Source organism: Pygoscelis adeliae, unplaced genomic scaffold (genome assembly GCF_000699105.1).
Source record: "Pygoscelis adeliae isolate BGI_AS28 unplaced genomic scaffold, ASM69910v1 Scaffold85, whole genome shotgun sequence".
NCBI lineage: Eukaryota > Metazoa > Chordata > Aves > Sphenisciformes > Spheniscidae > Pygoscelis > Pygoscelis adeliae.
Window position 1 is genome coordinate 7,782,977 of NW_008824900.1, and position 27,615 is coordinate 7,810,591.

General features: G+C 40.5%; 2 protein-coding genes across 2 annotated transcripts in view; one reads left to right on the forward strand and one right to left on the reverse strand.

Moving 5' to 3' along the window:
- TMC7 (transmembrane channel-like 7) overlaps positions 1 to 1,026 on the reverse strand; it is a 20,701-nt gene extending 19,675 nt beyond the window's left edge. Inside the window, 1 exon segment of the mRNA XM_009324828.1 lies at positions 909 to 1,026. Coding sequence (XP_009323103.1) covers positions 909 to 1,026 — 118 coding nt within the window.
- Positions 1,027 to 7,939: 6,913 nt separating this feature from the next.
- Positions 7,940 to 26,987, forward strand: TMC5 (transmembrane channel-like 5). Its single transcript, XM_009324779.1, has 22 exons — positions 7,940 to 8,061; positions 8,627 to 8,826; positions 9,234 to 9,338; positions 11,063 to 11,155; positions 11,934 to 12,033; positions 12,628 to 12,718; positions 13,067 to 13,315; positions 14,564 to 14,715; positions 15,243 to 15,387; positions 15,967 to 16,122; positions 16,701 to 16,867; positions 17,521 to 17,599; positions 17,966 to 18,063; positions 19,791 to 19,886; positions 20,480 to 20,555; positions 21,431 to 21,564; positions 22,689 to 22,862; positions 24,156 to 24,234; positions 24,575 to 24,667; positions 25,787 to 25,876; positions 26,181 to 26,226; positions 26,811 to 26,987. Exons 1-22 carry the CDS (start codon positions 7,988 to 7,990, stop codon positions 26,948 to 26,950), a joined length of 2,637 nt encoding a protein of 878 aa, XP_009323054.1. The 5' UTR covers positions 7,940 to 7,987; the 3' UTR covers positions 26,951 to 26,987.
- The last annotated feature ends 628 nt before the right edge of the window (positions 26,988 to 27,615 follow it).

Consider the following 27,615-nt stretch of genomic DNA (forward strand, 5'->3'; position numbering starts at 1 on the left):
GCGGCGCAGTCGCCGGGGGCTGGAGCTTGCTGGGCTCCGAGCAGGGTCTGCGCCAGCTCTCCGACGGTGGGGCTGGAAGGTGGTTTCTCCGTGCGCCTGGCCTGGAGGAGTCACCCGAACTGCCTGACGGGCGACTGCAGTCTACTAATGCTCGCTGTTAATTTAGAGTGATAGAACTGTTAGGGCTGGACTGCATGCGTGCTCAGGGATGTACTCGGCTTCTGCTATCTGGGAGGTAAATAGCCCCTGAGAGCGGTGCCCTGACCTTGGTATCAGCCCTGCAGCATGGCACCTCACAGCTTTATCGCTCCGCTAGTCACATGCGAGCTTCTGCTGTCTTCAGCTGGAAGGGTTGGTCCCATGGGGGATTAACAGCCACATCCTTCCCTGATGTATTTAGCCAGTGTGCCACACTTCACTCTGCAAGGTGTTGCACCAGCCTTGTTGGGATCACCAGCTTGCAGCGTGACATCTGCTTTCGCTTTGGTGTAGGCTGCGTGTTGGGGTCTGCTAGCTAGTCAATGAATGTGGTACTGCATTTTCCAAATAGCAGGTTGTGAGTTTTGTGTGTTACAATAGGTAACGGGAAGCCAGGTTGTGAGTTTTGTGTGTTACAATAGGTAACGGGAAGCCAGAAGTACTTTTGTATTAAATAGGTGGGGAAAATCTCAGGTTTAAGTATTCATGTTCTTTGTGGTCAATCATTCTGTCACTCCCTCAAAACACACAGGTATACTATTTAAATACTACTTTCTTTTTCTTCATTCTCATCCTTTATGCCCTAACCTACAAAGGTTGAAATGTTTTGATGCAGAAGATTAAATATATATCTAAAAGCCAAATCTATACATCCAAGATTTTATTGCTAAGTCTCTGTCCCTTAGTAACACTCTGTTAGTTAAGCAAACCTGCAAGCAGTCCGTGGTACTGCATGGGAGCTGTGCTAACTTCTGCTTCCACTGACCTACTGTCACTGCGGTCTCCTCTGCAAGTCCTGGGACCGACAGCAGCCTGATCCTGCTCCATGTTGGTAGCTCTAGAGCCACGTTCAAGGTGTGATAGTCCAAGTGTGGGTGCCGTGTCAGTCCCTGCCCGTGCGACACAGCCCTGGCACGGGATAAGGATAGCAGCAGGCTGCTGGTGCAAAGCAATGTAGTTGAAATGGCATCTGTTCCAGGCTGATATGTCAGTACTCCACCCAAAGCAATCAATTTCAATTTCGCCCCCCCTCCGGTAAGCTTGTTGGGAGGACTTTTATTCTTACCATGAAAGTGGTAAAGTGGTGAGGTGGTGTGGTATGGCTGTATGGGCTGACATAACAAGAACTAGCACTATACAGCGGTGTCCTCTTTCACGTTTTTGTGAAAAAGCCTCTAATTGTGACTTGTATACTCCATAGATTCTGTATGTTGATTGTAGAATAGAACCCTGACGTACTAACATGTTACACTGCATTTTAATGTAGCTGTATTTTGTCTGAAAAAGAAGTATTTAGTTCATGTGAAATTATTTGTCCAACAATTTGAAATTATTTGTCCAACAATTTGAAAACTGCATATAAGAATTTTGAAGAGTTAGGAGAAACCTGTGACAAAACTGTGTCTCTTTTCTTCTGACTGGTTCCCCCCAGCCATTTCCTAGCTTCTTAGTTGATTTGCTAGAATATTGTGAATAGCTTTTGTTTTCCCTCAGGGTCATCTTAAATGCTGCTTGTGCAAATAGTAATGAGATGACAATATCCTAACAGGAAGTTAAGCTAGAAATTACAAACAGAACAATGCCCCTTTTTTAGTTCAACAACATCGTGTATCTTTAAAAGCCTGTTTATTATCTGAAATGACCATATGTGTAGTTTTCATAAGCTTTTCCAATGGAACGTGTGAATGAGACTCCTGTAACTGATACTACTCATTAAAGTATAATTTGAAATTTGCATTTAAACTGGATAGGCATCCATTACAAGTAGAGAATAAGCAAAGCTTGCTTTTAAGGCAAAACGTTAGAACTGTTCTAGTAGACAGTATCTCATGCCTCTAATAGACCTGGTGTGGTAGGCTGCCTTTCCCCTGAAAGTAGAAAACTAATCCAAACAGGTACTCAAAAACTGCTTCCTTGTTTTTGTAATCAGACATTTCCTTCAAAAACAAGTAGCTGGTAATGTTGGTGAATAGACAGACTTAAGAAACTTGTTTTGCAAAGCAAGATTTAGTCCTGCTATATGCAAAGAATGTGATAGTCTGCAGTTTGGAAATTAGTCACAAGACTGACTTGCACTCACATGAACTGATTCTTACCTTAGCCTTTTTTTCCCTATAATGGTCAGACTATGAGCTAGGTAATGCCTTTCAAGTGTTAAAGAAATAATGCAGAGTTCTGTTCGCGGTTTCTTATTCTTGATAATCTTTCCTCTCTCTGCCAGGTATACCGTTCTTACTCTTCAGTTCCCTATTTCTAATTTTAGTAGTTATATATCCTTGATTGTTCCTCTTTACCCAGTGCTCATAGTTTTCCCAATGGATTAAGTTTGCAATTTGTGGTCAGAGTTAAGAAAATAAAAGCAACAAAGCAGCAAACAAAAAGAGACTTGCTCTGAAGGGAGACTCTGGGGAAAGGATTAGATAATGCAAAATCACTGTGATACGTACTTCAGTCCATAAGAATTGTGATCCCATGGGGCCTTTTGGGTGGAAGAGTAGGGATTTATGTGGTAGATCAGGGTGAGTACTATGAATTTCACAAAATTAATGAAGTATCTGAACTTTCATCCGCTGCCATTAAGCAAAAACTCTGAAGTGTGTGCCACATCTTTACGACACTTTACTGGACACTAAAATTTAACTATATGTTGTAACGATGTTTTGAATGTTTCAGGACTGTGTTTATAATAAAGGCATCTAAACTCAGGTGAAGAAGTAGAATCCTGCTTGAGACACTGCAAACAGGAAGTAGTTGGCAGTCCTTCTCCAGAAGCCTTTAAGCAGTCACAGGTGATAGGAGGGATTTAACTTGCAAATGAAGTGAACAGGATGAAAATATTGTAATCTTATTATATTGCGGGGGGGAGGAGATTACAAGAGGAATGTTAAATGGAAAGGGCAAGGCAAACAAGTGAATAGGTGCAAAAAAATGGATAAAGAGCAAGTAAGGAGTAGAGTTCATGATGCTGAAGCAGTAGCTGGAGGCAATGGGAGCAGCCAGCTGAGGGCAAAGATAGTCCGACAGTAGGATGTTCCCCTGTGTCAGACAGACACTATTCTGCCTGCTTCTGCCAGCCTGCCTCGCTACTCTGCACCTCACTCTCTCCAAGAAGGGCTGGGGGGACAGGGAGGATGGGATCTGAATTCTGGTAGGTAGCATTGCACTATAGGACTAGGAAGTACCTTCCTTTGCGAGCTTGAGATCCAAGAAGCTGTTGGGACAGACAGCAGCATTGCGACTGTAATGGGGATGCTGTCACTCTCTCCTTTCCCTTTCCAATTTGGTTGTCTGTCCTTTGCCTATACAGTAGTAAGCAGATGAGTCTTTAGTGCTACCACATGTCATCTTTTGCAGCAGAGGTACAATTTACATTGCTGAAATTGGTTGAAGGTCTAAAATAACAAAATTGACGTTGGCTCCTGTAATTGACCCTGCTGACATCAGTAAAAACACAATGGAAGGCCAGTAAGAGGTGGCATTTGTCAGTTCAAACTGGGTACTTTGGCAATATGCGTAAAAGGTAAGTGACTTTCACTTCCGTGTATGATTCACGCTTGTCTCATTACTAATATGTCAATTAAAGATCAGATTTTCTTGAGTGTACTGTTTGATTAGCGTCAATTCCCAGGCTCTTTAGATTTTCTGAGAGGCTTTCCTGGTTTGTTGCAGCAGTGTTGAAACTGTTGGGATTGAGATAGTGGAAGAGTAGTGGTCAGTACTGGAACCTAGTTGCTGATGCAGCATGTAATCTAGTTTTAACTCTGGTCTATCTCTCAAACTCACTTTTGGCTTCCAGAAATCAATCTGATTTTTTTTAGCATGAAGCTGTGTGGGACATGTTAAACAGGACAGGGATTAATGAATAAAAATAACTCAGGTAACAGTGAAGCCCTGTCCAGTCATACCCTACAAAACTAAAAGATCTTTAAGGAAATAGAGCACATTCAACCTTCTGAATCAGTTCTTCCATGAGTTCTATTCCCTTCATTCAACACTATTAAGTCAACTATGATGTAGTTCTGGGACTTACTGTTTCCATTCCTCTTCAAGATTTGTGTAAGTATAATTTACTCCTTGTAATCCTTTTTACTGAGGGATTACAGGTAAAGGACTTTAAGGTCTAAGTGGTTTTCCTGAAACTTGATGCCAGGACGAAGTGCTGTTTTAGCAAGACATTCATGTTTGTTTGATTTATATTCTAAATGAGGATTAGTGTCTATAGCAGTGAATTACCTGTACAGGAATGGATGAAACTAACCTGGAATATTTTGTCGAGGCTGTTGGTCTGTGATGTGAAGGCAGTTATTTTTCTGGGAAATGATCCAGAAGAATGAGCCTGCACTGCTTGGAGTTTCCTGTTCTATATCATTACACTGTGTGTCGAATGATTTAAGCGGAAAACACCCACTCTCCACTTATCCTGTAACTTATTTACATATCGATGATTATTAAATCGACTGATCTTAAACCCTTCTATTCTTAAGAGGAGGAACTTAAGATTTGTCTAATTGCTTGCCGAAATCCAAAGTGTTGTCCAACAAATGGACACCACTCTGCAAAGAGAAGATTTGTCAAGCTTCTGCTTTTTATCTTTCTTTCACAAATGACCTCTGTTCTCCAGCTATTTTTTTTTTTTTCCTGCTGGAAAATAACTTTTTAAAGAGAAAGCTAAGTCTAAATTTCATAACTTTTCCTGGAGCAATGGTTTACTGCATCCCATCATAGGTCAAAAAGAAGAAAGAGGTGGTTTAGCTTGAGCATTACCTGCTTCAGGTTCTTTCCAAGGAACTGTGACTGGTCAGAAACTTACAAACTGCCAGTCCATCAAACCCCAAACCAAACCTATAATATAGGCATCTGATTTGATAAGAAGAGTTTCTCACGATCTTTGGGCTTGAGATGGAGGAAGTGGGTGGATTGGTGTGCTGCCTGTACACCCTTGGCATGCTACCTGTACACCATTGGCGTGCCACCCGTACACCCTGAGCATGTATGCTCATACACACCTCCATCCCACCTGAGAGCATTTATGGACCAGGTAGCATAGTAATCTTTGAGTGACTTACAGCCTCAGTCAGGAAACATATGGGTTATCCATGTTCATGTTCTTGCTCACTCCAAATGCCTCAAGGTTTGGGATCTAATGCTCTCAGGTAGCAAGAGGGAAATCTCTAGTTTTTTTCAGGAATGAAATGCAAAGATTTGAATTTGCCTCAGTGTACCTGGGGAATTTATTTAAAATCCTTAAAACTTTGGGAGTGGAGAAAAAACAGAGTGGCTTCAGATGCTGGGTTCAGTGGTAGACTGTTAATGTCCCTGTGGATTTTCATAGATATCCTGGCATAAAGCGCATCTTAAGACTCAAAGGAAATAAAGTGGATAATGATGGAACCAACAGACAGTCTGTCTTGGGCTTATTTGAGTGTCTTAGCAAGCCTTTATGGATATGCCTACAGGTCTTTAAAATGAGTAAGAGAAAGAAGTGGATTTATTTTTTAGTCAGTCTGTTCTGTTTCTTCTGCTTGGTTGCACTTCAGCAAGTTGGTTGATAGACCTGGTGGTTACTTCCTACCATCTCGCTTCTGGGTAATGCTGATTCTACACAACCCATACATTTCCATCAAAATACCTGTTCTCTCTACAGTTTGAATGAAGACCAGGCAAGGTGATGAGCTGTTTAGCTCAGTGATCAGTTTTCCAGCTGCCTTGCTGGCAGGCTTCCCAGCTTTCTGGATGGCTGAGTCTGAGTGAGTTGGGTTCCTGGGAAACCGGTTAAAAAATAGAAAAATGTAATTTTGCACACTCTTCAAAGGGAACTATCTGAGACTTTTCTTCCCCTGAGAAGGTAATCTTTTCCTCTTTAGCTTTTCATTACAGTTTGAAATGTAAAACACTTTTATAGGGGGAAATTTAGTTTTCCAAGCAACTCTTTGCAGAAGACTGTTATTATCTTTTTCAAGAATTGTTTCCGTGCTTTTTAATGGAGTATAAGGACAGAATGTACTAATTCCTGAAGAGCTTGTATAAAATTTCAGATATATTCTAAGCTAGTTCTCAAAAGATCATCAGGAGCTAAGTGCTTCCCGTCAAAGAAAACCTACCTCTCAGGAGATTTAAACTTCCTATGATTTTTATGTAAGATTCCTGGGATGTTTATTGATTTTCTTTGGAGGTAAGGGGAGGAGGCTCTGCTAATTACTTTTCTGAATACATGAGAATCTCACTGTCTCTGTAGGTGTGAAATTGTTGCCTGAAAAGACCCAAGTTTCACCTAGGGGAGACTATGTTTACAGTTTCTTGTTGACAGTAATCACATTCCACTATTTACAGAAGGGATGGGTGACACACGATATATTCAAATTGCCTGGTATGCTTTTTTACTGAATGTTTGCTGAAGACATGGGCCTCATAGCATGCTTCATCATGCTATAATGAAAGTGTAGACAATGTTCTGATTAAAATGTAGGACTTCAAATTCAATCAAGCACCTGCGTTTATATGCAAATCTCACTGCAAGTCTGTGCAAAACCTGGGCAGTGTTTTACAACTGTATGTCACACTGCAAGATTTTAGACTGTCTTCCAAGATCTTTAGGTGTGTAAATGACACAATAGTAATTTAAGAGCTTCTTTTGGCAAAACGAGAAGATTTTGAAAAGCCTTCAGAAACTAGACGCTGTACAAGTATCTGTTTTGAAGATACTTTTCTTCATGTGGTACTTCCTTTGCTGCAGTAGAAATTGCAAATAAAAACCACTGCAGACAGAAAAGTTGGTTGAGACCGTACCATTAAATGAGATCCAGCTCTGCTTTTCTAGGAGCGGAGCTGAGATAAAAGCAGGGTCTGATGGGTTTTGCCAGATGTGTCCTTTATCGTTTGCTTTTTTCCTTCCCTGTTGTTGAATAGCTTGCCAGCTGGTCAAACTTGTCATGGTGCATTTAAGAACAAATGCTAAAAATTAATTCCTTTTTAATTTTGGGGATGACTTTTGATTAATTGCAAGAACTGCCTTTTTAATTTGGATTCTGGTTTTCTAATATAAGGGTCCCTTTTCACTGACTTACCTGGACTTCCGTTCATTAAACTCTGACCAAGTCTGGCTTGCTTAAGACTAAAATGGAGCACTCTGTCAGAAATAAAGCTAAACCCAAAACTATTTACAGGATTGAGACATTAAGTCATTAGAAGAGGCCTCATTAAGAGTGGGTCTCTAAATAATGTCAGCTCTGTACATAGCAGTGGTCCAGTGTGTCCCTTCTTCACAACTAGGGCTTAAAGATGCCGCTGCTAGTAAGGAAGTGGGCAGACTTCATCTCCTCTTTGGTTTTGGAAATGTAGTACTCAGAAAATTTGTGTATTTGGCTTTTCCTGTATGAGGAGGAAAGAGAGAACTTATTTTCTTCTTAATGTTTCAACATGCTTCTAAAACCTGGCTTCGTTGTCAGTGCTGGGGAAGACTTCATGTGGCACTCCAGTTCCTCAGTTCTGTAGAGAGCTTACTATAGAGAAGTATTAGTTCCCATTTTACCTGCAGCTTCTGGTGGACCCTAATTTCCTGATGGTAAATAGCACTAAGTTAGAACCATTTCCTATTTATATTGTTTCATGTTAATTGTTAGCAGGATGGCAAAATCTTCTAAGATGCTGAAATGAAGTTCCTTTCTTTTCATTTTGTATGTACGTGCCTCTATTTTGTAATTAGGTCTGTAATCAGTCTTCCCATGAACTTATTAATGAAGCAGTAGAGACAAAAATAAGAAGATTTAATCCCTCAAACCAAGGACTTGTCATGTCTTATCATTACAATGAAGCCTTTGAAAATCCAGACTACCACTTCTCAGAGACACTGGAAATTGATAGAAGGTGAGTTTATTTAATTTTGCTGTTATGACTGTGCCATAAGAAATTAAATTCTCTATTTATATGCAGGAGAAACTTTTTTCCCAGAGTTTTAATTTGCGGAATTCTTTTAATCCCTCCTTTATGCTTGCATTCTCAGACACAAATTTTTAAAGCTGTTATCAGGAAGGTGGCATTCAAGAGAAATGGCATGTTTGGTTTTTACACGTTAGATGAATTTATCAGTTAAATATATTTTAGGATTTATGGCATAATGTCATGGACGTTTTTTAGTTCCAGTAATTTTCACAATGTGCTATAACCTTCGATGTCCTCATTTTCCAAGCAGTTACTCCTGTTTAGGTAGAGTCCAAGGTAACTTCAGGTGGAGATGCATTTCAATCTTTCTAATTCAGTTGATGACCAAATGAAAATTATGATGTTGGAGTTCTAAATACAAAATACCTCTCAGTATCAGAGTTTGTTTTATAATGTACTCAAATTCGATGATGATAGGTAACAATTCATTAAGGATGTCTATTGAGAGTTTTTGTGGCACTCAAGGTTTTCTTTTTTGTTGCTCACACAGGAGGAATTCTCAAAAGAATCTGTTCTTTCAGCAAAGCCCTTATGATTCTTCACCGTATGGTTCCTATGGAGAACACAGTGGAAGAGAACAGAATTACCCTCTGGCCATACCAATGGCCTCCATGAGACATAGCTCTGAATACAGCGAAGGTTCACCAAGAGCTTATGTCCTAAGCAGAAGTCCATATGGAAATTCCACTGGTATGTAATTTCTCATATGAACAGCTTACAGAAACACTGGAACAAGTAATAGCTTACTCTGTCCTGACGGAGTCATGCAGTGCTGGAAAGCTCAACTCTCTATGTATTTGTACGTGGTGGCAGTGGGGTTTTTTTAGCTTTTTTCCTACAAGTAGTTCAGATGTTATATTAACAGATCCATGGACTCTCTGCTGTATTAACAGATTGGTAAATACTGACTTGTATGGACCGTATAAGTCATTGAATACTAGGATGTACATTGGAGTGAGATATAGGAGTTTTGTTAATAGGATATACTGCTGTGTTTGCAGCAGAGCTGTATTTGGTCAACAGGGCTGATATTCTGTGTGTGTAAATAATCCATAGCAGTATACAAGTTTCTGTATAATCCTGATTGCCTTCAACAGATAATCTTTCCTTTGAGCCTGAGCCAGAACTGGCATACAGCCCACCTTCTACCTTCCATCTGCTGGATCGCCCCTATACCCACAGAATTTCCAATGTATTGGAAGGTAAGACATAAGGATTGTGGTGCATCAGAATATTGAATCATAGAATGGTTTGGGTTGAATGTCAGTCTCGCCCTCCGTAAAATAATAAATAGTTAAAAGCCTTCTGGTTCAGGTATGAAGATCTTCACGTAATAAAAGGAATCATAAAACGTAAATTCTCTTTTACTATCCTACACCGTTGCAGCTGAATTTTCCAATATCTTTCTGAAGGTGATGATCTTTGTTTCTTGAGCAATCAAAGATATAATGCCTACCTGTTTTAATCCAAACTCCCTATAAGTGGGTCAACATAAAACAAACTTACACAGTTATCTGAAGATACTCATTGTAGGAGGAAATAAGGGGAGGATAGGATGCATTTTTGAGACTGTCTTTAGTAAAATTTTCAGTATGTTGTCTCTCTGTAAATTCTAGACTATAGTAGTAATTAGAGATTTATATTCATTAAAATACAGGGGGTCTGGAATAGTATAATCTGAATTCTGTTTTAGGCTAGCATAGTAGTTTATTGTTCATGTTCTGGGTAGGAACTGTTCTTCCCATGTGGTGTAATTTCTTCTGTTACAATCAGTTTGGTTCCTGTCTGCTGCTTCTGGAATGTAACTAAGAGTTCTTTTCTGGAATGGTTACCTAGATGCATTGAAAGAACCATCTCTCTGTGCCCTCAAAGTGAGAGATTCTTGGTTTTTTTCTCTTTTTCATCTTTAAGAACATAGTCTTTAAGTTAAGATCTGATTTGGCAAAATCCTGTATTCATATTAAAAAGCAACGATTTTATTGGTAACTGGAAATGCCTCACCCCATGAGTGACCACAGAAATAGGACAGTTCCAAACGTTAATTATCATGCATGGCTTTTAATACTTGATAGGAAGGAGAGAGTGCATTTCCAACACAATCAAGTAGAGGATAAATGTCTGAGTGCTGAAAGTTCAAGAAGTACCTCCACAAGGAGGCACAGATGCTTTTCTTTTTCTGGTTCTTTTTAATTGCTACAAAGGAAGTTGGCTCAAAGTGGAAATGACACTAACATCAGGGGACCTTTAGATCTAAATAGTAAATATGGTGAAGGAGCCTGCAACATGTGCATTAACTAGCAGGCACATCACTCAGTTGGGGCCTTCCACACTAGCGGGTCGAGCTCAAAAGGGGGATGTAACATTGCACAGACTGGCCATTAGCTTACTGGGAAGGTGAGGCAAGGAAAGCTGTGGCTAAACTCATCTGCTTCATAGCTGGAAGGCGAAGGATTTAAGGAATATAGTCACTCGTATTTGAGTAATTGGGTGCAAGAAGGTTGAGAGAACAGTTGCATTTTGGCCCCAGGGAAATGGGAGTCCAGTACATATAACTTATTCAGCATGATTGAATGTGATTCTAAAACAATCCCCCTGAAATCAGTGGAAGTATTTTTAAAGAAAGGACCTGTCTTCTAGGAAGAAAGTCTTGAATAATCAATGTGCGCATTTATGAATGGGTTAGATGACAAAGTTTTCCATGACAGTTGAAGACTGAGCACAGCACCTCTTTTCCAGCATGTATCTGAAAAATTGCATATGGTCATCAAGCATGACCAGGAAAGAAGTGAGTGGGGGAGTATGTTTGCATGTAGGTAGTGAGATTGAAGGGTATACTCTTAAGCTGTTTCTGTGAAAGTGAAATTTGAATTTCTTAAGTCAATTTGTCAGGAGTATCTGGGCTTACTAAACAGTGCATGTTATTTAGATAGCTTTATTTGGAGACACAACAGAAGACCACCTGATGAGATCTCCATGCCTTCTTCTAGCCTGTTTGAAACAGATCCAGTGTGCAAAGAAGGTAGGAGTTTAGATAAGTCATTCAATATTAAATAGCATCTTGCACAAGTATCGTGTGGTTGATACTATTCTTGGTTTATCAGCAGAATTGCATGTACAGTCTTTCTGTGGTTATGGGAACAACTTGGTTTTGTGTTAATGCCAGCAATTAATCTTTTATCATGGGATTTTAGTGTGCTAGTAGAGTATAAATGAAGCTCAGTGCAGTGTGATATGTGTTAACTTGTAGAAAGAAAAGCTAAACTCTTTATTAGAATTTGTTTGACCAGCTAACGGGCTGTTTTCAGCCACTGTGCCTGGAATTAGCATCGAATTCCAACTATGTGAGAACAGCCTGATTGTCAAGTAATACAGTTCTGTCTATTTCATAGGTAGTGCTAAGTTTGGGCACTAACTTCAACTAAAATTACAGAATAAATAAAACAAAAGTTTAGCTTTAAAGTCATCATGGAAATGTAACTATCAAACAGCAATAGACCAGAATCTTGGAGTTCATCAGTATTTTGTTTTCCTTTATATTGCAGCTCTCTCTATTAACATTAAACAAGCATCAGACAAGTGATATTTATTTTTTAACATTCAGTATTGTACTACTTATTGCATCTGTATTAGAGTACTGACAGAGCTGAGGATATTCTGGGGAGTATTATTAAGTCCCAGAACTTGCCACATCTTGGTAGCAGTGAAAATGGGGAATGTTGTTATATCCATTTCAGACTTTGTATAAGAATTACTGTATTAATATCCCAAAATTTGGATTTTTCATGGGTTTTATGCAGAGGAAAAGTTAGTTGGAAATCTTACAAGTATGTCCACCAGTGAAAGGATTAAAGCAATCCAGAAGATGCCAGAGACCATGAAAAAAAAGAGAGAGATCAGGTAAAAATAAAAGTTTATCTGTTTAGTTTTACAAACACTATACTTTCTATACCCAGCTATCAAGTATGGGTGCTTGCCATCTGCTCAGCTTTGGTTTGTCACTTTGAAAGAACTGAAAGTACTTTTTAATGCACTTTTTAAAAGTTAACATCTTGCCACGGAAAATAATTTAAAGATGGTTCATTGTCCCTTCTCTGGATGAGAAGGATCTCTCATGGTAATAGAATATCAAGGCCTTGAGATTTGATTACAAATGATGACTTGTGATTTCTTTTCAAAGGAGACTTGGGTGTTGGCCATTGAAAATGGAGAAGAGACCACATGGTCTCAACCATCCTTTTGTCTCCTCACAGAATATATTTAAATTTTGTTCCCAGAGTGAGTTAGTGGAGGGGTTGGAACATGCTGTCATAGCATGGACAAGAGCCGTGGTAGCAGCTAATAGAAAAAGAATCAGCAGAACATCTCCATGTTTTATTAACTCTGTTCATGTGCACATGTGTGAAACCGTATTTGCAGTAGCTTCTTTGGCTTCTTGTTTTAATTACAACCAATGCTATAATGCTTGTCACTCCCTGCCCTGCTCTTCCACAGGAATAAAGTTCTTAAAGAAATAACCAAAAAATCAAGGCATCACAGTACTCAACTTCCCTGCTGTACACAGTGTCTGCAGGGAACGGTAGTGGTAAGTGTCATAAACTTCTGTCAGTCACAACAGGATAAACCACTTTAGCTGCAATGTTATCACTGTCTCCAGAGATATCTGGTATCTTGCTTTATGTTACGTACCAAAGAACCAATTAATTGCTGCAGTGTTCATTAATAATGACTTGCATTATGGTAGCATTTAGGAACACCAGTTAAGCATCTTACGGTGCATGTAGTGGGCGAAATCTGTTCTTATCGTCAAAATGGAACTGTAAAAAATGTGAGGCTTTATTATGTGGATTTGAGTCCTGTTTAAGACTGCTTGCTGAGATTCATCTCTCTCTCTCTCTCTCTCTCTCTCTCTCTCCCCTCTTTTGCACTTCAGTCATTTCGGCGATTTGGAAATAGCTTGTCAGAATATTTTCACCTACTGCAGTTATGGCACAAGACTCTGAAGATCATTGGTGCCGAGTTTGGAACAAGTGTTCTTTCTTATTTTATTTTCTTGAAGTGGCTGCTAACTTTCAACATCTTCTCATTCCTCATAAACTTCAGTTTCATCACAGTCCCTCAGTTTGTTGCAGCAGAACCAAATAACCTTTCTTTCACGGGTCTGGAGCTGTTCACTGGAGCTGTAAGTATTTGTATTAGTACTGTGTGCAGCAGATCTACTTCAAAAACTCACAACAGAGTAAAAAAGTTAGTATTTCTTATTAAGAGGTGGAGTTAGACTTTTACATGACTAGGAATAATATTTAGTACATACTGAAAAAGAAGCTGCAACAAACATTGACTCAGCGTGAGACGAATGGAACTCATTCTGGTGCATGCCTCACTGCAAATGATTGCTGTGTTCAGCAGTATTTCAAGACTTTCATCACTTTCAGAAAGAGACACAAAGGAACCCAGGCCTTCCAGAGATAGCTACAATAGTCTTCAGCAAAACATTTTTTCCCATGTTAATTTTTCTCTGAAAATACAGTGCAGATTTCCATATGTGATCCTGTGAATTTTGCTTATTTCCAAAGCTTTATTCTTCTAAGGAGCACACAGATCTTTCTGTGGCAACCCGCTGAACTCACTGGGGCCTGGAAACAGGAGGATCTTTTCATTGTGTGATGATCTTTACATTCAGGGAATAAAGTCCCGGGCTGTTTTTAAAGGTAGATTTTGCACTGCTCTAACTGGACTAGTATTAATCAACTAAGTGATCTGGGAAGATGACCTACTCTTCCCCCACCCCAACCCCCCCCTTTGTAGTTAAAAATGTGTCAATCGTATTGTTGTTAAAGGATTTCTCTAGTTAATAAACAAGACTCTGCTCTTACTAATGCTTAGTTGAGAAGAGATATTTCTAAAAAGGAAAGCCTTTTCCTTCTAAAATTGCTTTGGAAGTGCTGTGTTTTGCAGTAGTGCTGTTTAACTTTGCAAAGCAACCGTCACCATTGCAAGAGTTCAGCTGTAACATAGTAACTCTAGTGTTGAATGTCACCTGCTTCCTTCCTGGTTCCTTTATAGTTGATATAATTTGTCAGTACAGAACCTCGCTTCTAAGAAAGAAGCAATTAAGCCTTTCCCTCTTCAGGAATTTTCAGGAAGGACCAAATCCTGCAAAGGTGTTGAATGCTCACGATCATCCCACGTGAATCTTAAGAAGGATACAAGTCATTTATGTATCCCTGGAAGCTCTCAAAACTATGGAAGATTTTAGCTGATAGAAGGAAAACAAAGGGCCTGATACTTAAGACATTTAATCACACCTGTGATTTCACCGTAAAGAAAGGGACAGCTCCCACTTCCACTAACTGGGCTTCAGATGATGATACTTCCCACCATATGCAGGTGATAGCAAACATTCTGAATGATGTCCATATCTTTTCAGGGTTATTTTCAACAAACAGTACTCTACTACGGCTTTTACACCAATGCTACGATCAGTAAAATAGAGAATGGTCCGTCTTACAACATGCAGCTGGCCTATATTTTCACCATTGGAATATATTTTGTCATTTGTTTTCTTATCTTGTTGTTCAGGTAAACTAACTACATATTCTTATTTCACTTATATTAAGGGGAAAAAGAAATCCCGCCAAAAAAATGCACCCTGTAAATGGTTGGCAGTAATAATTACCTGAGTATATTTCTGTAAGTCCTTATTTCCATGTCTAGAAATAGACTGTCAACAGACAGTCTCCAGAAATCAAACCTTTATTAGACAAATGAAGAATAACTGCAAAATAGTAAGGGACATGCAGAGAATCCCAGTTCAAACCAATGAATATCATGATCCCCCTTTTGTAAGCTGTGGCTCCTAATATTTTCTGGTATTGATGTGGCCTTCCAGAGGTAAAGATTGGCAGCAACAACTGGGAGAAGGAAATGTGAGAACTGTTTCTTGCATAAAAGTTTATTTTCCATGTCCTCTTATGTGACGTGCTTTGACATAGGTCCAGTAGCTTTGGGACGGGATAGAAAAACTGACAAATCTCCCTTCTTGCCCTGCTGTACAGACTTGATATATTTCCCCATTACGCATCTCACAAATTTCATTTTCATTGCAGCATGGCAAAATCCTTCCGCAGGAACTTCATTAACCCTCAGACATACTCTGGAAATGCTAGCAAACTTCTCTGCACTTGGGACTTCAATGTAACTAATGAAAAAGCTGTGATGCTGAAACAAAAGAATCTCAGCACACAAATAAAGGTACAAAACACAGGAGGTACAAAAAGGTAGAAAGGTACAAAACTAGCATGCGTGAGTCACTGCCAGAGACTTGTTTGTGCGTGCAAATTTGTGTATGCACGTACAAGTCTCTGGCAGAGTGACTCAAGCATGCTGGTCCTGTTCTTAACAGACTTAAGTCTTCCTGGCTGTTAAGTTTTATTTGCTTTGAACTCCTGGAGTTGGCTTAGCTACTTGTTCTTCTTTTCTCTTTCAGCTACATATAAATATTTGTATGCTTCTGTTCCACTGAATGAATCTCTATGACTATTAAATATTTGCCAAACAGATTTTTTCTTCTGTTTTTCTTTCCTGCTATTTAACCATTTTGTAAACAAAAGCCAGGCTTGTAATATTATCTGTGAAATACAGTGTAACTGTCAAGAGATAAGACTTTTAGGATAGGAACACAAAGTTGTCCAGTAAATGTTCCCAGGATATTACTCTGCCCATCTTCTAGAGAAACAATCTTTCATTTGGTCTCTCAAGTAGTTACTTGAAACAAGTTTTGCTTTATGCTCTTGACTAAGGAATTCTTCATTAGGAATTATTTCCTTGCAGGAAGACCTCACTGAAGTAAACCGAGAAGTTCTAAATTTGACTGTAAGAGAGACAGTTGTTCGTATTGTTATTCATCTTGTTTCTTGGCTTACTTCCCTGGGAACAGCAATAGCTGCTTGTGCTGGTGTTTACTTCCTCTCCATTAATAACCTAAAGGTAAGGTCAGATTTTGCAGTCTGTTTTTGGAAATGCATTTTGCCACGTGGGTATCTTACACTGAGTGCGAGCAGGGATCTGTTCACTACTAGGACTGTAAGGAAGCATAGCTGTTGTTTCTACCAATGCAAACACAAATTCTGCTGTACCTAAAAAGCTGGTTTGCAAAGACTCACACCAATGAGGACTATGGCAAGAGCGTAGGACCTGAGGGATCTGAGCAAATCTCCCTCCTCACCCCAGCGGCCGCTCGCCTGGGCTCATGGCTAGCTTAGGGATAGTGCAGCTGGTGACCTTGGAAGAAACAGCAAGAAGAAACCTCAGCATGGCCTGCCTCTCCTTTGCCTAGGAGCTGCTTTTAAGCTGGGGCTCCCACCCTTGGTCCCATGTAACACAGGGGAAGGGGAGAGGGTCGCTGTGGTGCTGGACACAGGCCCACAAAACATGATAGTCTCTAACCTGAGAACATACAGGGAGGTGTGCTGAGTGTCTTCTCTGTGGACACAACTTGAGGCAGCATTCTGGTTAAAGCTCTAAGTTGGGGTTGTTTGGTTGTTTTTTTGTTTTTCCTCTCTAAGCTGTTTGTAAAAGGGCATAAAAATGACCTGGAGAGCCAAGCTGCCATGTTGGTGCTACCTATTGTCACATCTCTCCTCAACACATTCATCCCGTTCTTCTACTCGTGGCTTGGACACCTGGAGAGTTTTCAGACTCCTGGACACCAGATATATGTCACTATTACAAGGTATTTGTTGCTACAACCTCTTAGTGCTTTTTGCCTGAAGTTGTCTGACTCTTCTTTTTTGACAGCAAGCTGTATCTAGGTGGTGTGGTGGGCAGTAGGGAGCTATGGAGGAGAATTCATCTTCTCCAAAGGTACACTCTTCCCTCCATGTTTTGTTTGTCTTCTGTGAGCCTTCTGGAGTGTTACATCTCTGCATGAGGACGGGGTATGGTTTCCCTCTCACTGTGATACTGGGCTTGGTTTTGTTTGTAGCTTCCCTAGACGGCCCTTGGGCTGTTGGCCCCCCAGGGAAAGGAAGGGGAGAGAGGAGTGAGGAGATCTGACTTCGCTACAGATGCATGGAATTAACTGCATGTAACCCCTGGTGTCCCTCAGACCTTCCTCCTCTGTGGAGCCCACACACTCAACCATCAGCCTGTTTAGCAGAGGCTTGTGCCAAGGTTGTCATGCCCAGCTCCCCTTCTGCCAGGGCAATAGAATAATGCTGCACCTGAGCTCCAAGGAGAGCTCCTGTTAGTCCTGGCACTCTGCAGTGCTATTGTTGTTATAAAAGGAGGTAATAACGTGTAACCACCAGTCATCCTGCCATCATTCCCTCCAGTGAGCTTATGGACCAGCTGTCGGTGCAGTTACTGTTACTTTTTTCTTTTTAGAAATATTGTCCTGAAGATATCGATTGTTGGAATACTGTGCTACTACTGGCTGAACATTGTGGCTGCATCAGAGTCACAGGTAAAGTTTCAAAAATAAAAATCTTTGACTTACAATGCCACGTTAGGAACCACTTTGATAAGTGGCTTGCTCCAGCAAAGAGAAGTACATGTAGTATCTTGGAAAGCTGAATTTGCCACCCCAACGTTTTTTTTGTTACATCTCTAGAGAAATGAACTGAAGGAAAAAATGAATCACCCAACTCAGGTCTCAGCTGGTTTGCAGCATTGTTCAATGAGAGGTCAACTATGATTAGTCAGGGTGCTAGCAAAACTTTGATCTGTAGCCCAGGTTTCAGATGCCCAGGCATTTGTGAACAATGTTAGAATCATATGATTTTTGACTTCTAGATATGCATTTTTTTTTTTTTTCTTCAACTCCTTAAAGTGCTGGGAAACTCTGGTTGGCCAAGATATCTATCGTCTTGTTCTAGTTGACTTCATATTTTGTTTGCTTGGCTCGCTCTTTGGAGAGTTTTTACGAAGGTGAGTACTACTTTTCTAATCTTGTTTTTATTCATTAACCAAAGACCCCAAAGACATGGTATTTTTTTTCCAATGTGAGAAAAGAAGTCCAACAGAAGCTTGGCTGTGGCACTACTGAAGCTTCCTCGGTTGTCTCTACCAGGCATAGTCTCTGCGTACATGCCTTGCGTATATTGCAGCTCCTTCTTAGGAGGAGGTCAGAGTGTTCTACTCTCACAATGTGTGTTTTTTCCTTTGGAGATGGAAACGCAGGCAGGGAGGAAGCCACATTGTACTCCCATAGATCTCCTGATCGGGGTGACAGAGGACCAAGTGTCTCAAGCAGAAAACCTTGCTTTTCTGCATATGCACAGGCACACTGCTGGCTTTCCTTGGTATGTCCCCTTGTAATTTTTTCCTCTTGGTTATGTCACTCTACAGAGTGCACACAAGTTTAAAGTCTTATTTTAATCAGTCTTACTAAGGATGTAATATGACTCTCAGGTGTAGAGTTCTGTAGCATGGTAAGTGAGAAAGTATTTTTAACTGAACATGAATACAGCTGAGCACGTAAGCAAGAAGTCATTTAATTCTGACATCTGCTGTGTGTACCTTCGTGTTTATTAGGAAGACATTATTTATGACTTAAGGTAGTAGAGTATTGAAGTGCTTGCCAGCTCTACAGAGCATTTAGGGTTCCTGGCCATACTTGTGTGGGAGATCCATTGTTTGCCCTTTGCACATGATGTGAACAAGACTGGTTTACACCGTAGGACTTTGTTAACTTTATGCTAAATCAACACAAAACAACATTGAGAAGCCCTTGAAGACTTTCCCTCTGCAGCTATTCCCAGTGTACTCTAATCCTCCTTCTGTTCTCATCCTGTTCAGATAGGAAACCACCTCCCAGCAAAAGGTGACAGTACCAAAACTGCAGTGTCAGCTGTGGTCAATGTCCTCCCCCACGCTGTGCAAAAGCACCAGACTTACAGCTGTGAAAGATTAAAAGTACAATTACTCATATTTATTTGTATGTATTCAGAGTAACCCCCTGCAAGCCCAGCCCTGAAACTTTATTGATGATGCAGCTGATCAGGTGGTACCAAGATCTGTATTCAGGGAGAGAGGGGATAGTTACCAAAAATCTTTATTGTTCTTGCTACAACAACCAGAAGCTTAATCTTCCCAGCTCAGGAAAAAAGAGGTGATGAAAAGGGGTTGTTGGCCCTCCGTAGGAATCCTCTGGGTACTTGCTTACCTGTGTGTGTGTCTCAGCTACTTGCAACCTCGGTTAGTTTAAAGTAGAATATACTTTAGGATATATTAAGAGTATCAGTCTACAGGATTCAGTTTTTTTGATTGAGCCTGAAATTTTTCAAGACTTAGGAAGTGAAAAGCTGTTACAGTTTTGTCCTGAGGCCATTTCAACTGTTTAATCATAAGCATACTTTTCTGATACAGTTACAAATCCTTCTTTTTTTTCTCTCTTTTCTTTGAGTTGCATGAAAAATATCCTATGTCTTATTTCACCCCTACTGTGTGATGGGAATTTGCTTTTGCCAAATTCTGTTTCATTTTTGATGTGCTGTCTAATGAATGAGCTGTGGCTGCTTTGCATGATGTGGTTAATGCAGCCACTGAATAATTTGTCACTGATGCTTGTATTCAGGAGATCATTTGCAGAGATTTCTACAAAGGGTTTTATCGTTTAGCAAATGCTACTGTGCTGTGTTGTTTATTTCCCTCAGAATTATTGGAACTACAGTCTGTGTGAGCCTGGGGCTGCCAGAATTTGATATTGGACGAAATGTTTTAGATTTGATCTATGCACAGACTTTGACCTGGTAAGTGCTGCATTTACGGCCAAACTTCATTTGCACTTAGAAATACCATGGAACATTCTTATTCAGCCATTTCTGGGTGCTTCACATCATGGGTGAAAGAACAGGATAAATGCCTGAGAGAGATGATATATTAAGTACCTTTGTAAGGATTGTGACGTGCCAGTTCTCTTTGTAACAATGCCAGGTAATAACAATAACTTTAGTCAGTAGTTTACCTTGTGGCCACCTGTTCTGGGAGAAACCCATAAAAGGAACATCCTAGAATTTTGTTTACTTCCCCCCCTGGAATGGTGTTCCTGTTGAAATAGTCTCGGTATTAAACCCTGGAAAAGATGCCTTATTTCTAAAAATGAGTACGTTACTCCGATTACAAGAGTGTTTTGCAGATGTGTACATAGATATGTGTGTTTGAAGTTGCATATTTTTAGAGGGTGACTTGCTGTTACAGGATCAATGTTAATATAATTACATTTCCAAATAACCAAACACTAACTGTATATGAAGTTAGTGTGATATTTTCTGCCTTCAGTGCACTGAGAGCTGTGTGGTGAACAGTGAAGATTTAACTTTTCTCTTTTAAATCCTTTCGGTAGGATCGGTATCCTCTTCTCACCTCTGCTGCCTGGTATCCAGATGATATCATTTTCTATAGTATTTTATGTGAAAAAGGTAACAAGCTTTACATGTATTCATCATAAACTTACACCGTTTGAAATCTGGGCAGAATTTATTGCGTTAAAGTGCTGGTTTTGTCTGGAGGCTGTGGGGTTTTGCATTTAGGGGAGCAGTTTGGTTGATTGGGTTTTGCTGGGGGGGTGGTGCTTTAAAGGAACACAATTTAGATGCGCGCCCTTGAATTACAAACCTGTGAAACTTGAGAGGAGGGAACAGTGTGGAAGGATTATAGGAGGGGTTAAGAGCACAGTTAGAGAGAAGAGAGAATAAAGTAGCAAAATTAAAGGCTGGGGAATTAACGGTATACAAGTGCGTACGTCAATGTAGACACTCAGCCTGCGGCTGTGACTTTGACTTCCTGCTTACACGCCAGCAACCACCCTGCCCAAGTTATCCAAGTGTAAGCAGGGTGATTCAGCTAAAGATCATGGTGGGAATTTCTTCTTTTCACAATTCTTTGTCTCAGTAGTATGACTAGATGATAGTTGTTTGTTGGGTCATTGAACAGTTTGTAATGTTGAATGTAGAAGAATGAAACTATAGCTAGAAAGATTGGTTCAGACTTCCCTGAAGAGTGAGTTTGCGTACGCTACAAAAGCGCGTATGCTACAAAAGCAAACTCTACCCAACAGAGTCCTGAAGAACCCATCATAACCTCATTTTGCCTCTTACTATTTAAAGACTATATTCTTGAGGTTTTAGAAAACTACAGTATATCTATCAAATTCATATAAAAGAAGTTCTTGGAAACTTTTGATAGATGCTATTCCAGCAATTGCCACCAGCAATTTCAGTGGGATTGACTTAAAGCAGGTTGAAGTGGCAGGTGACACCATTCCAAGAGACAGTGTACCTTCATCTCTTTAAAGGTCAGTCTGATGATGAATTGCCAACCCCCTCGCAAAGTCTGGAGAACTGCTCAAATGACAACATCCTTCATGTTCCTGCTGTTTTTCCCTTCCTTCCTTGGAGTCCTGTCTGTCATTGGAGTCACTGTCTGGAGGTATGGAAGATCACTGGCATTCAAGCCTACTATGTTATGCTGTGTGACCTGATACCAGGCGGAGGAATCTGCATTTTTCTAGGGAAAAAGCTGTATTAATTGCCGATGGAAGGTTTCAGATGTTCATGAGATGTTCTGTATTCTGAAAACAAGACATGCTCAGTGAGTTTGGAAGAATGTGGTTAATGCAGTAACTTGTCCCATACGAAAGTGGGAGGAGAAACAAAGTTTTGGCTTTTCCTCCTCCTTAAAAGTTTCTGCCACCTAGTCCTAGTTCCTGGACTTATTTATGTTTTAGGCCATACTGGGTCTGCAGTGGGGAAACACCTGGAAAAACTCGGCTGAGGTCAACTTCTGGATTATTTACAAACTTCAAAGGCTCTTTTTGCAGGGAGTGCTGACCCCTGCAATAATGCATCTCGGTTGTTACCAGTATTTTAAAGCTGCTTTGTTTATGTGCATGTACTCTGGTCACAGTAATGAGGGCCGCACGGATACCCCTTTTCTTTTTCTTGGCCATTCTCAGCCACATGATTTCAATATTTAGTAAGACAGGTGGCTACACGTGGAACCAGGTGGGATGAAATATTTTGGAGCAAACATTTCCAGATGGCAAGTGGGAAATTCAGACTGTCTGGAGTGGTTCAATTTCAAAGCAAGCAACATTTTCCTATTTCAGTCTACCTGAAAATGTTAATTCTTGCTACGGGCTGCCTTAGTTCACCACATCCTGTTGTTACTGAAAATCTGTAGTGACTCATGTCCTCGAAGGCAAGGTGAAATGATGGTTCCCTTAAGCACCTGTGGTGAAATGTTGAAAATCCAGATTTTCAACAGCGATTGACTTGTTACATTTAGGTCAAGATTGGGTTTACAGGGCTTGGTACCGATCCATTGCAGCGAGGTCTCTTGTCTCTCACTGCGTAGTCTGGGGTGGGCATTTTAATGGCTGGGGAGTGACCCAAGTTAAAAATCAAACACAGATCGTGGAAGTTCCCTGAGGGTCCAAAGAGAGCAGAGGGCTATAGCAAACTAACAAGCATCTTGATGTACAAAATCACGATATTAATTAAATCACTGGGTAATATATGAAGCTTTAAGTAGCTGTTTTCTCACACTTTCAGGTTAAAACCTTCAGCAGAATGTGGTCCTTTCAGAGGTTTGTCTTCTATGTATGCTGCAGTCTCTGAGTGGATAAAAATACTGGAAAATTACACTGCCTCAAAATGGGTAGTGTGGATCTACCATAACTTAATTACAAGTGAACTTTTCTTCTTCATCCTCTCCGTTCTTGTCCTGTAAGTACCTGCTAATGAAAAGCACTGGAAAAGGACCTAAAGTGTCAAAAACTGGCTATGACATAGCCATTCTTCATTTAAAAAAAAAAAAAAAGTGAAGTGCATTTTAAAGCATGACAAAGGGTTATTATATTGGAAATTCATGTATTTGAAGTACATAAAGAAGTTATAAAACCTATTCCTTTTATGTTAGGATGCCAAAGCTCTTTACAAACCAGCTTCACGCTAACCCGAGGATACACTGCTTTTAATTGAATATTTCTAGTTGACTGCTGCCTAGGCTCCAGATCTTATTACCGCTGGCACACTTAGCTTTAGGAACATCAGCAAAAGGGATCATGCTGCATACAGTTGGCAGGATAAATTGCTCCGCTCCCCTCCCGAGACGAATAAATAGTAGGGCAAGAGCAAGCTTTCACAAGCACAGGGAATACGGGCCGAATGTATACTAGGACCCTGAGCGACATGAAAAGCAGAAGTTTGGGAGATGGTTGCTTTGTCTTTTCTGACCATTTCTCATCAGTGGCGTCATTAGAGGAGAGGATACCATGTAAAGATAGCTGAACTACCATAGGGACACTGTGGTGGAAGGGCACGGTAGTGCACAAGCAGCATGTTAAGGTGAGCACGCCATATGGGGAAACGCTGATAAGCAGGTTGCGCTCTGCTTCCAGCTAATCTCAGGTAAATTCACACACTGTCCCCTCGGCTGAAGTAAATTATTTTGGCAAAACCAGTATGTGCATATTAAGCTCTGTGCCCACTGGCAGGGTTTGGTGTTGGAGCTGTGCTGCTTGATATTTCTATCACGGGCCATGCACACCTAAAAGCCCAAACCCGTTCTCATAAAACAAGATCCCACTCGTGCTGCTGGAACCAGGATTGGCCTGGAAGCACGAAGTGTTCAGTGTTGTGATTCAGGGTCCAGGCGTGTGTCTAAGCAAATGACACAAAGCTGGAGAAGAGCGTTACGTTCCTAGCTGTTATCTGAAATGCACCGTCTATGTTGGCTTACTGTAATTGTACCTCTCCTCTTGAATACAAGTCCGTAAGTCTTTGGGTCTTTCCCAAGAGAATGTCTTAAGCAATTTCATGTGTTTGCCACTCCTTGAGTAATTGTATACATACATTTTTTTTTGTGTGTGTGTGTGTATATATGCATGTATAGATATGTGTATATAGATCTTTTAATGGGTAAAATAAACAAGATAACTTTCCTGGTTAGGCAATGACTAGGAGGAAATACTCGTGGGTATGAGTGCTCATATGTTTGTGGTTTTTTTTTTTTTACAGAATTATTACTTATCTTTACTGGCAAATAATAGAAGGAAGAAAGACCATGACCAAACTCTTACATAAGCAAATTATTAATGTGAGTTTGACTTCCAGCTTTATCTTTTTCTAAAATTTGGCTTCCTTGTTGGTTTTCTCATCCTGCTATTGTGGAGCTGTAATCTGACTTTCCTACGACAATGCAAGGGAGGGTGGGAGCCCTCCCCATGGGAATTGCAGGGAAACTTAACTCACAAATAGAGTTGCTGCAAAATAATTCTGTCTTCAAGCTGTGCTGCTGCAGCTCCCTCTGTGGACAGATTATTTTAGAATAAAAGGAATTTTAACGATTATTCTGGTCAATGGTTACTCATAGGCTTTGAGCCTCTCAAGAATGATTAGTCCATTCCAGCTAATGATCAAATATGTCTTGACCATAGGAAGGAAAAGATAAAATGTTTTTACTTGAAAAACTACGGGCACTGCAAAGGGCAAAACAAAACCCACCTGCGCCAAGAGGACAAGGCCTGCAGGTCAGTTTGATAGTTCAGATACTACTGTTTCAATTAGTGCTTGGTACGGTTCCGTGGGGTTCCTCCAGCCTTGCAGATAGGCTGCCATTTCGGGATATGTCTGTGTTTAAAACGTTGCGTAAATTGATTGATCACTAGTTAACTCCAGACAGCAAAAGGATACCGTGGAAGTTCCCTAGCTATTTGTTCCGGACTGGAATTTAGCCTGGGAAGGGTACAGAAAAGTCCTCACCCTCACTAGACATTATTTATGATTATGAAACTGCAAGAAAACATTCCTAATCTAGGTGTGCAGTGATGGTCACTGAGGGGTTCGGCCACACTTGAACCTTGCCTAGACTAAGAAGGAGGCTGCCTCCCTCCCCTGGCTCAGGATTTCCTTAGGGGTTTATGGTTTGTGCCCCCCTGCGCAGTCTTTTCAGCTGAGGTAAAACTGAGTGCTTTGACTTAACCCCATTTTAAATCCCATACGACATCAAGATAGACATCTAATATCTTAAACTTGAATTTATTTTTCAAGTCAGTCCTGCCTGCTGAGCCATCAAATTAGTATCAAAATGTGCACATATAGGTGCTGTGCAGTGGTTCTGTTTGGGTTGAGTGAAAACTCTTTTGACCTACATACTGGTGAAGAAAAAGGGTTTGTTAGGTTCCCCTCCCTCCCCCCCCCAAAACAAATCCCCCTGTATGACTGGCCGTCCTTAATGTGGTAATATAAATAAATATAAATAAATACTGATCATAATTGATATATTGATAAATATAATTACATATGTGTTAATATAAAACAATATTGACTGTAAAGAGGGGAGCTTAAAGTGAATGGGCATCTTCTGTGTGCTGGGGATTTTCAAACACTAGAGAACCCTGTGGGGGTCCAGGGTCACAGCCGGGACTCCTGGGGGGAGGGTTTGATAGTCTGCAAAACGTGGATATTCCTGGAGTTGTTAAGGTCAGATTTCAAAAGGAGACACCAGAATATTCTCATTGTGGATCTAGTAAGAAGAGCCATCTCCCTAAAACAAGGGTAATGGCCTTGGGCGTGAGTAGCCCTGACCATAAAGTCATGATTGGAAGCCAGAATATAGTACTGCTAATGCCAAATATTGTGTCTTTCAGAGAAGCTCTTCCTCATACCACCCGTCCAGGCAACCTGCCCAGCAAGTGCCAGGCTACCCTGACAGAAACCAAAACGCATCCCACGAGGAGGTGAGGTGGTCAAAAGGAGGAAGTCTCCGCTAGATTTCCCTATATAGAACCTGGGGCGTGATAGAAACAATGGGCGTACGTTGAACAAAGAGGACATCCTGTATGTATAGAGATCACTTCAAAGATTGACTTGAGCGGGTACAAAAATGTAATCAGAATAGCTGTTGGAATAGTCATACTCAGGGACCTGCTCAAGATCTGGAGAGTGGGGTTTTGTTACAGGTAACTGGTATCTTTTTAAATACGGAATACAGGCACATGAGGGAAACATCCACCTAAATCTACTTGTGAATTTTGTTTTCAGTATCCCTATTCTGCCGGGGTCTTGAGGGGGACTGGCTTCCCACTAGGTAAGCAACAAATGCTAAACGCAGAAAGCAGCTCTTAGAAGCTCAGCTCAGTAAAAGCGTTTGCTGTAGTACAGGCGCGGCGTGTAACAGCTTGATGTAAGAGACACGCAGAATTTTAGCATCTTGTATAAGGAGAAAACAAAAAGACTGGGTTTTGGGGTAAACATTTTCTATAGGACGTGCTTATCGGTAGCTTGTTGCGATGTTGGCGGTGACTTCTGAAGAGTGACCACAAGCTTCTGGATACCAGAGAGTTTAATTTCTGTGGGTAAATGAGCCATTTTGTCTTACGGAAGCAGCCACGGGTGAGAATATTACATCCCATTAGAGATACACTTCGCATCTGTGGTGTGAACCTCAGAGGAGGTTATCAGTGATGTAGAGCCCCTAGGACATTGAATGTCTGGAATCAAAAAAGCTAGGGAAACTTGCGTGGTAGCTTGAACTAATCCTGGTTTACACAGACATGCAACTTAATTCCCAATACTTGACAGATGAGACACTTCAGCAGGTCTCATTTTTAACGGGCGCGGTCATTATACCGACACCAGCACAGTTAACATTACTTCCCCTGTGAAAAACAGATTCGGAGACATCCCAGCCCAGCAGCAGGCCAGGCATGTCTGAGGCAGTGGCGCTCGCTCTGCGTGCTCGACAAGCAGCTCAGTGGGAAGAGGAAGGTGACGACGAAGATTTTCGACCAAGGAGCAGGCAGAATCACTAATGAACGTTAAGTCGTTGGCTGATGCTCTGCAGAAGGCAATACTCCTTTGCACTAACGACTGAAAGAACCATTCAACCTCCGCGGCTGGTCAGTTGTTGACTAAATGTAAGGAAACTTGTGCCTAATTGTAAATAAAAGCTTCGGTCTAAAAATATTTTTATATCAGTTATATTGTTCAAACTGTTTTTACCTGATCTAAACCAGAAGTATTAGTCGAATAAAAATAGAAGGAAATTAAAGTGCAGTTGTTCTTAATGACCGAGACCTTGTAATGGCTGCAAAGTAACTTGTGTGAACCAGGTTAAGCTTCTATTCCATTTTCACTTTTCTGAGCCATTTTTACAGTTTGACAGTCACTCAAAACCAGCTTTGATGCCAAAGGTTATCAGAACTCTTTTTTTAAGACTACTTATCAAAATTCTCATCTGTGTAAAACCACTGCTTGTAAACAAAAAATTTATGACATATCTTTTCCCATAAAGGATAGATTGGAAGTAATGCAGTTGAGGTTTTTTTTTAATCATATGTGACTCTGAGACACTTGATGCAGCTTCTTTTTATTCGGAGCCATAACTTTGCCATGATGATAATGGTTTTTTTAGCCCATTTTCTACTACTGCCTCGTTTATTCTTCCCTTGTAGCTTTGGACATAAAAATGCCTTAG

Bases quoted from the DNA above. Each gene is read 5' to 3' on its own strand.
- TMC5 (XM_009324779.1), top strand. From the start codon at position 7,988: ATGTCTTATCATTACAATGAAGCCTTTGAAAATCCAGACTACCACTTC. The intron at 18,064-19,790 runs GTGAGTACTACT...TATTTCCCTCAG, and splicing joins TTTGGAGAGTTTTTACGAAG to AATTATTGGAACTACAGTCT. The intron at 20,556-21,430 runs GTAACAAGCTTT...ATCTCTTTAAAG, and splicing joins TAGTATTTTATGTGAAAAAG to GTCAGTCTGATGATGAATTG.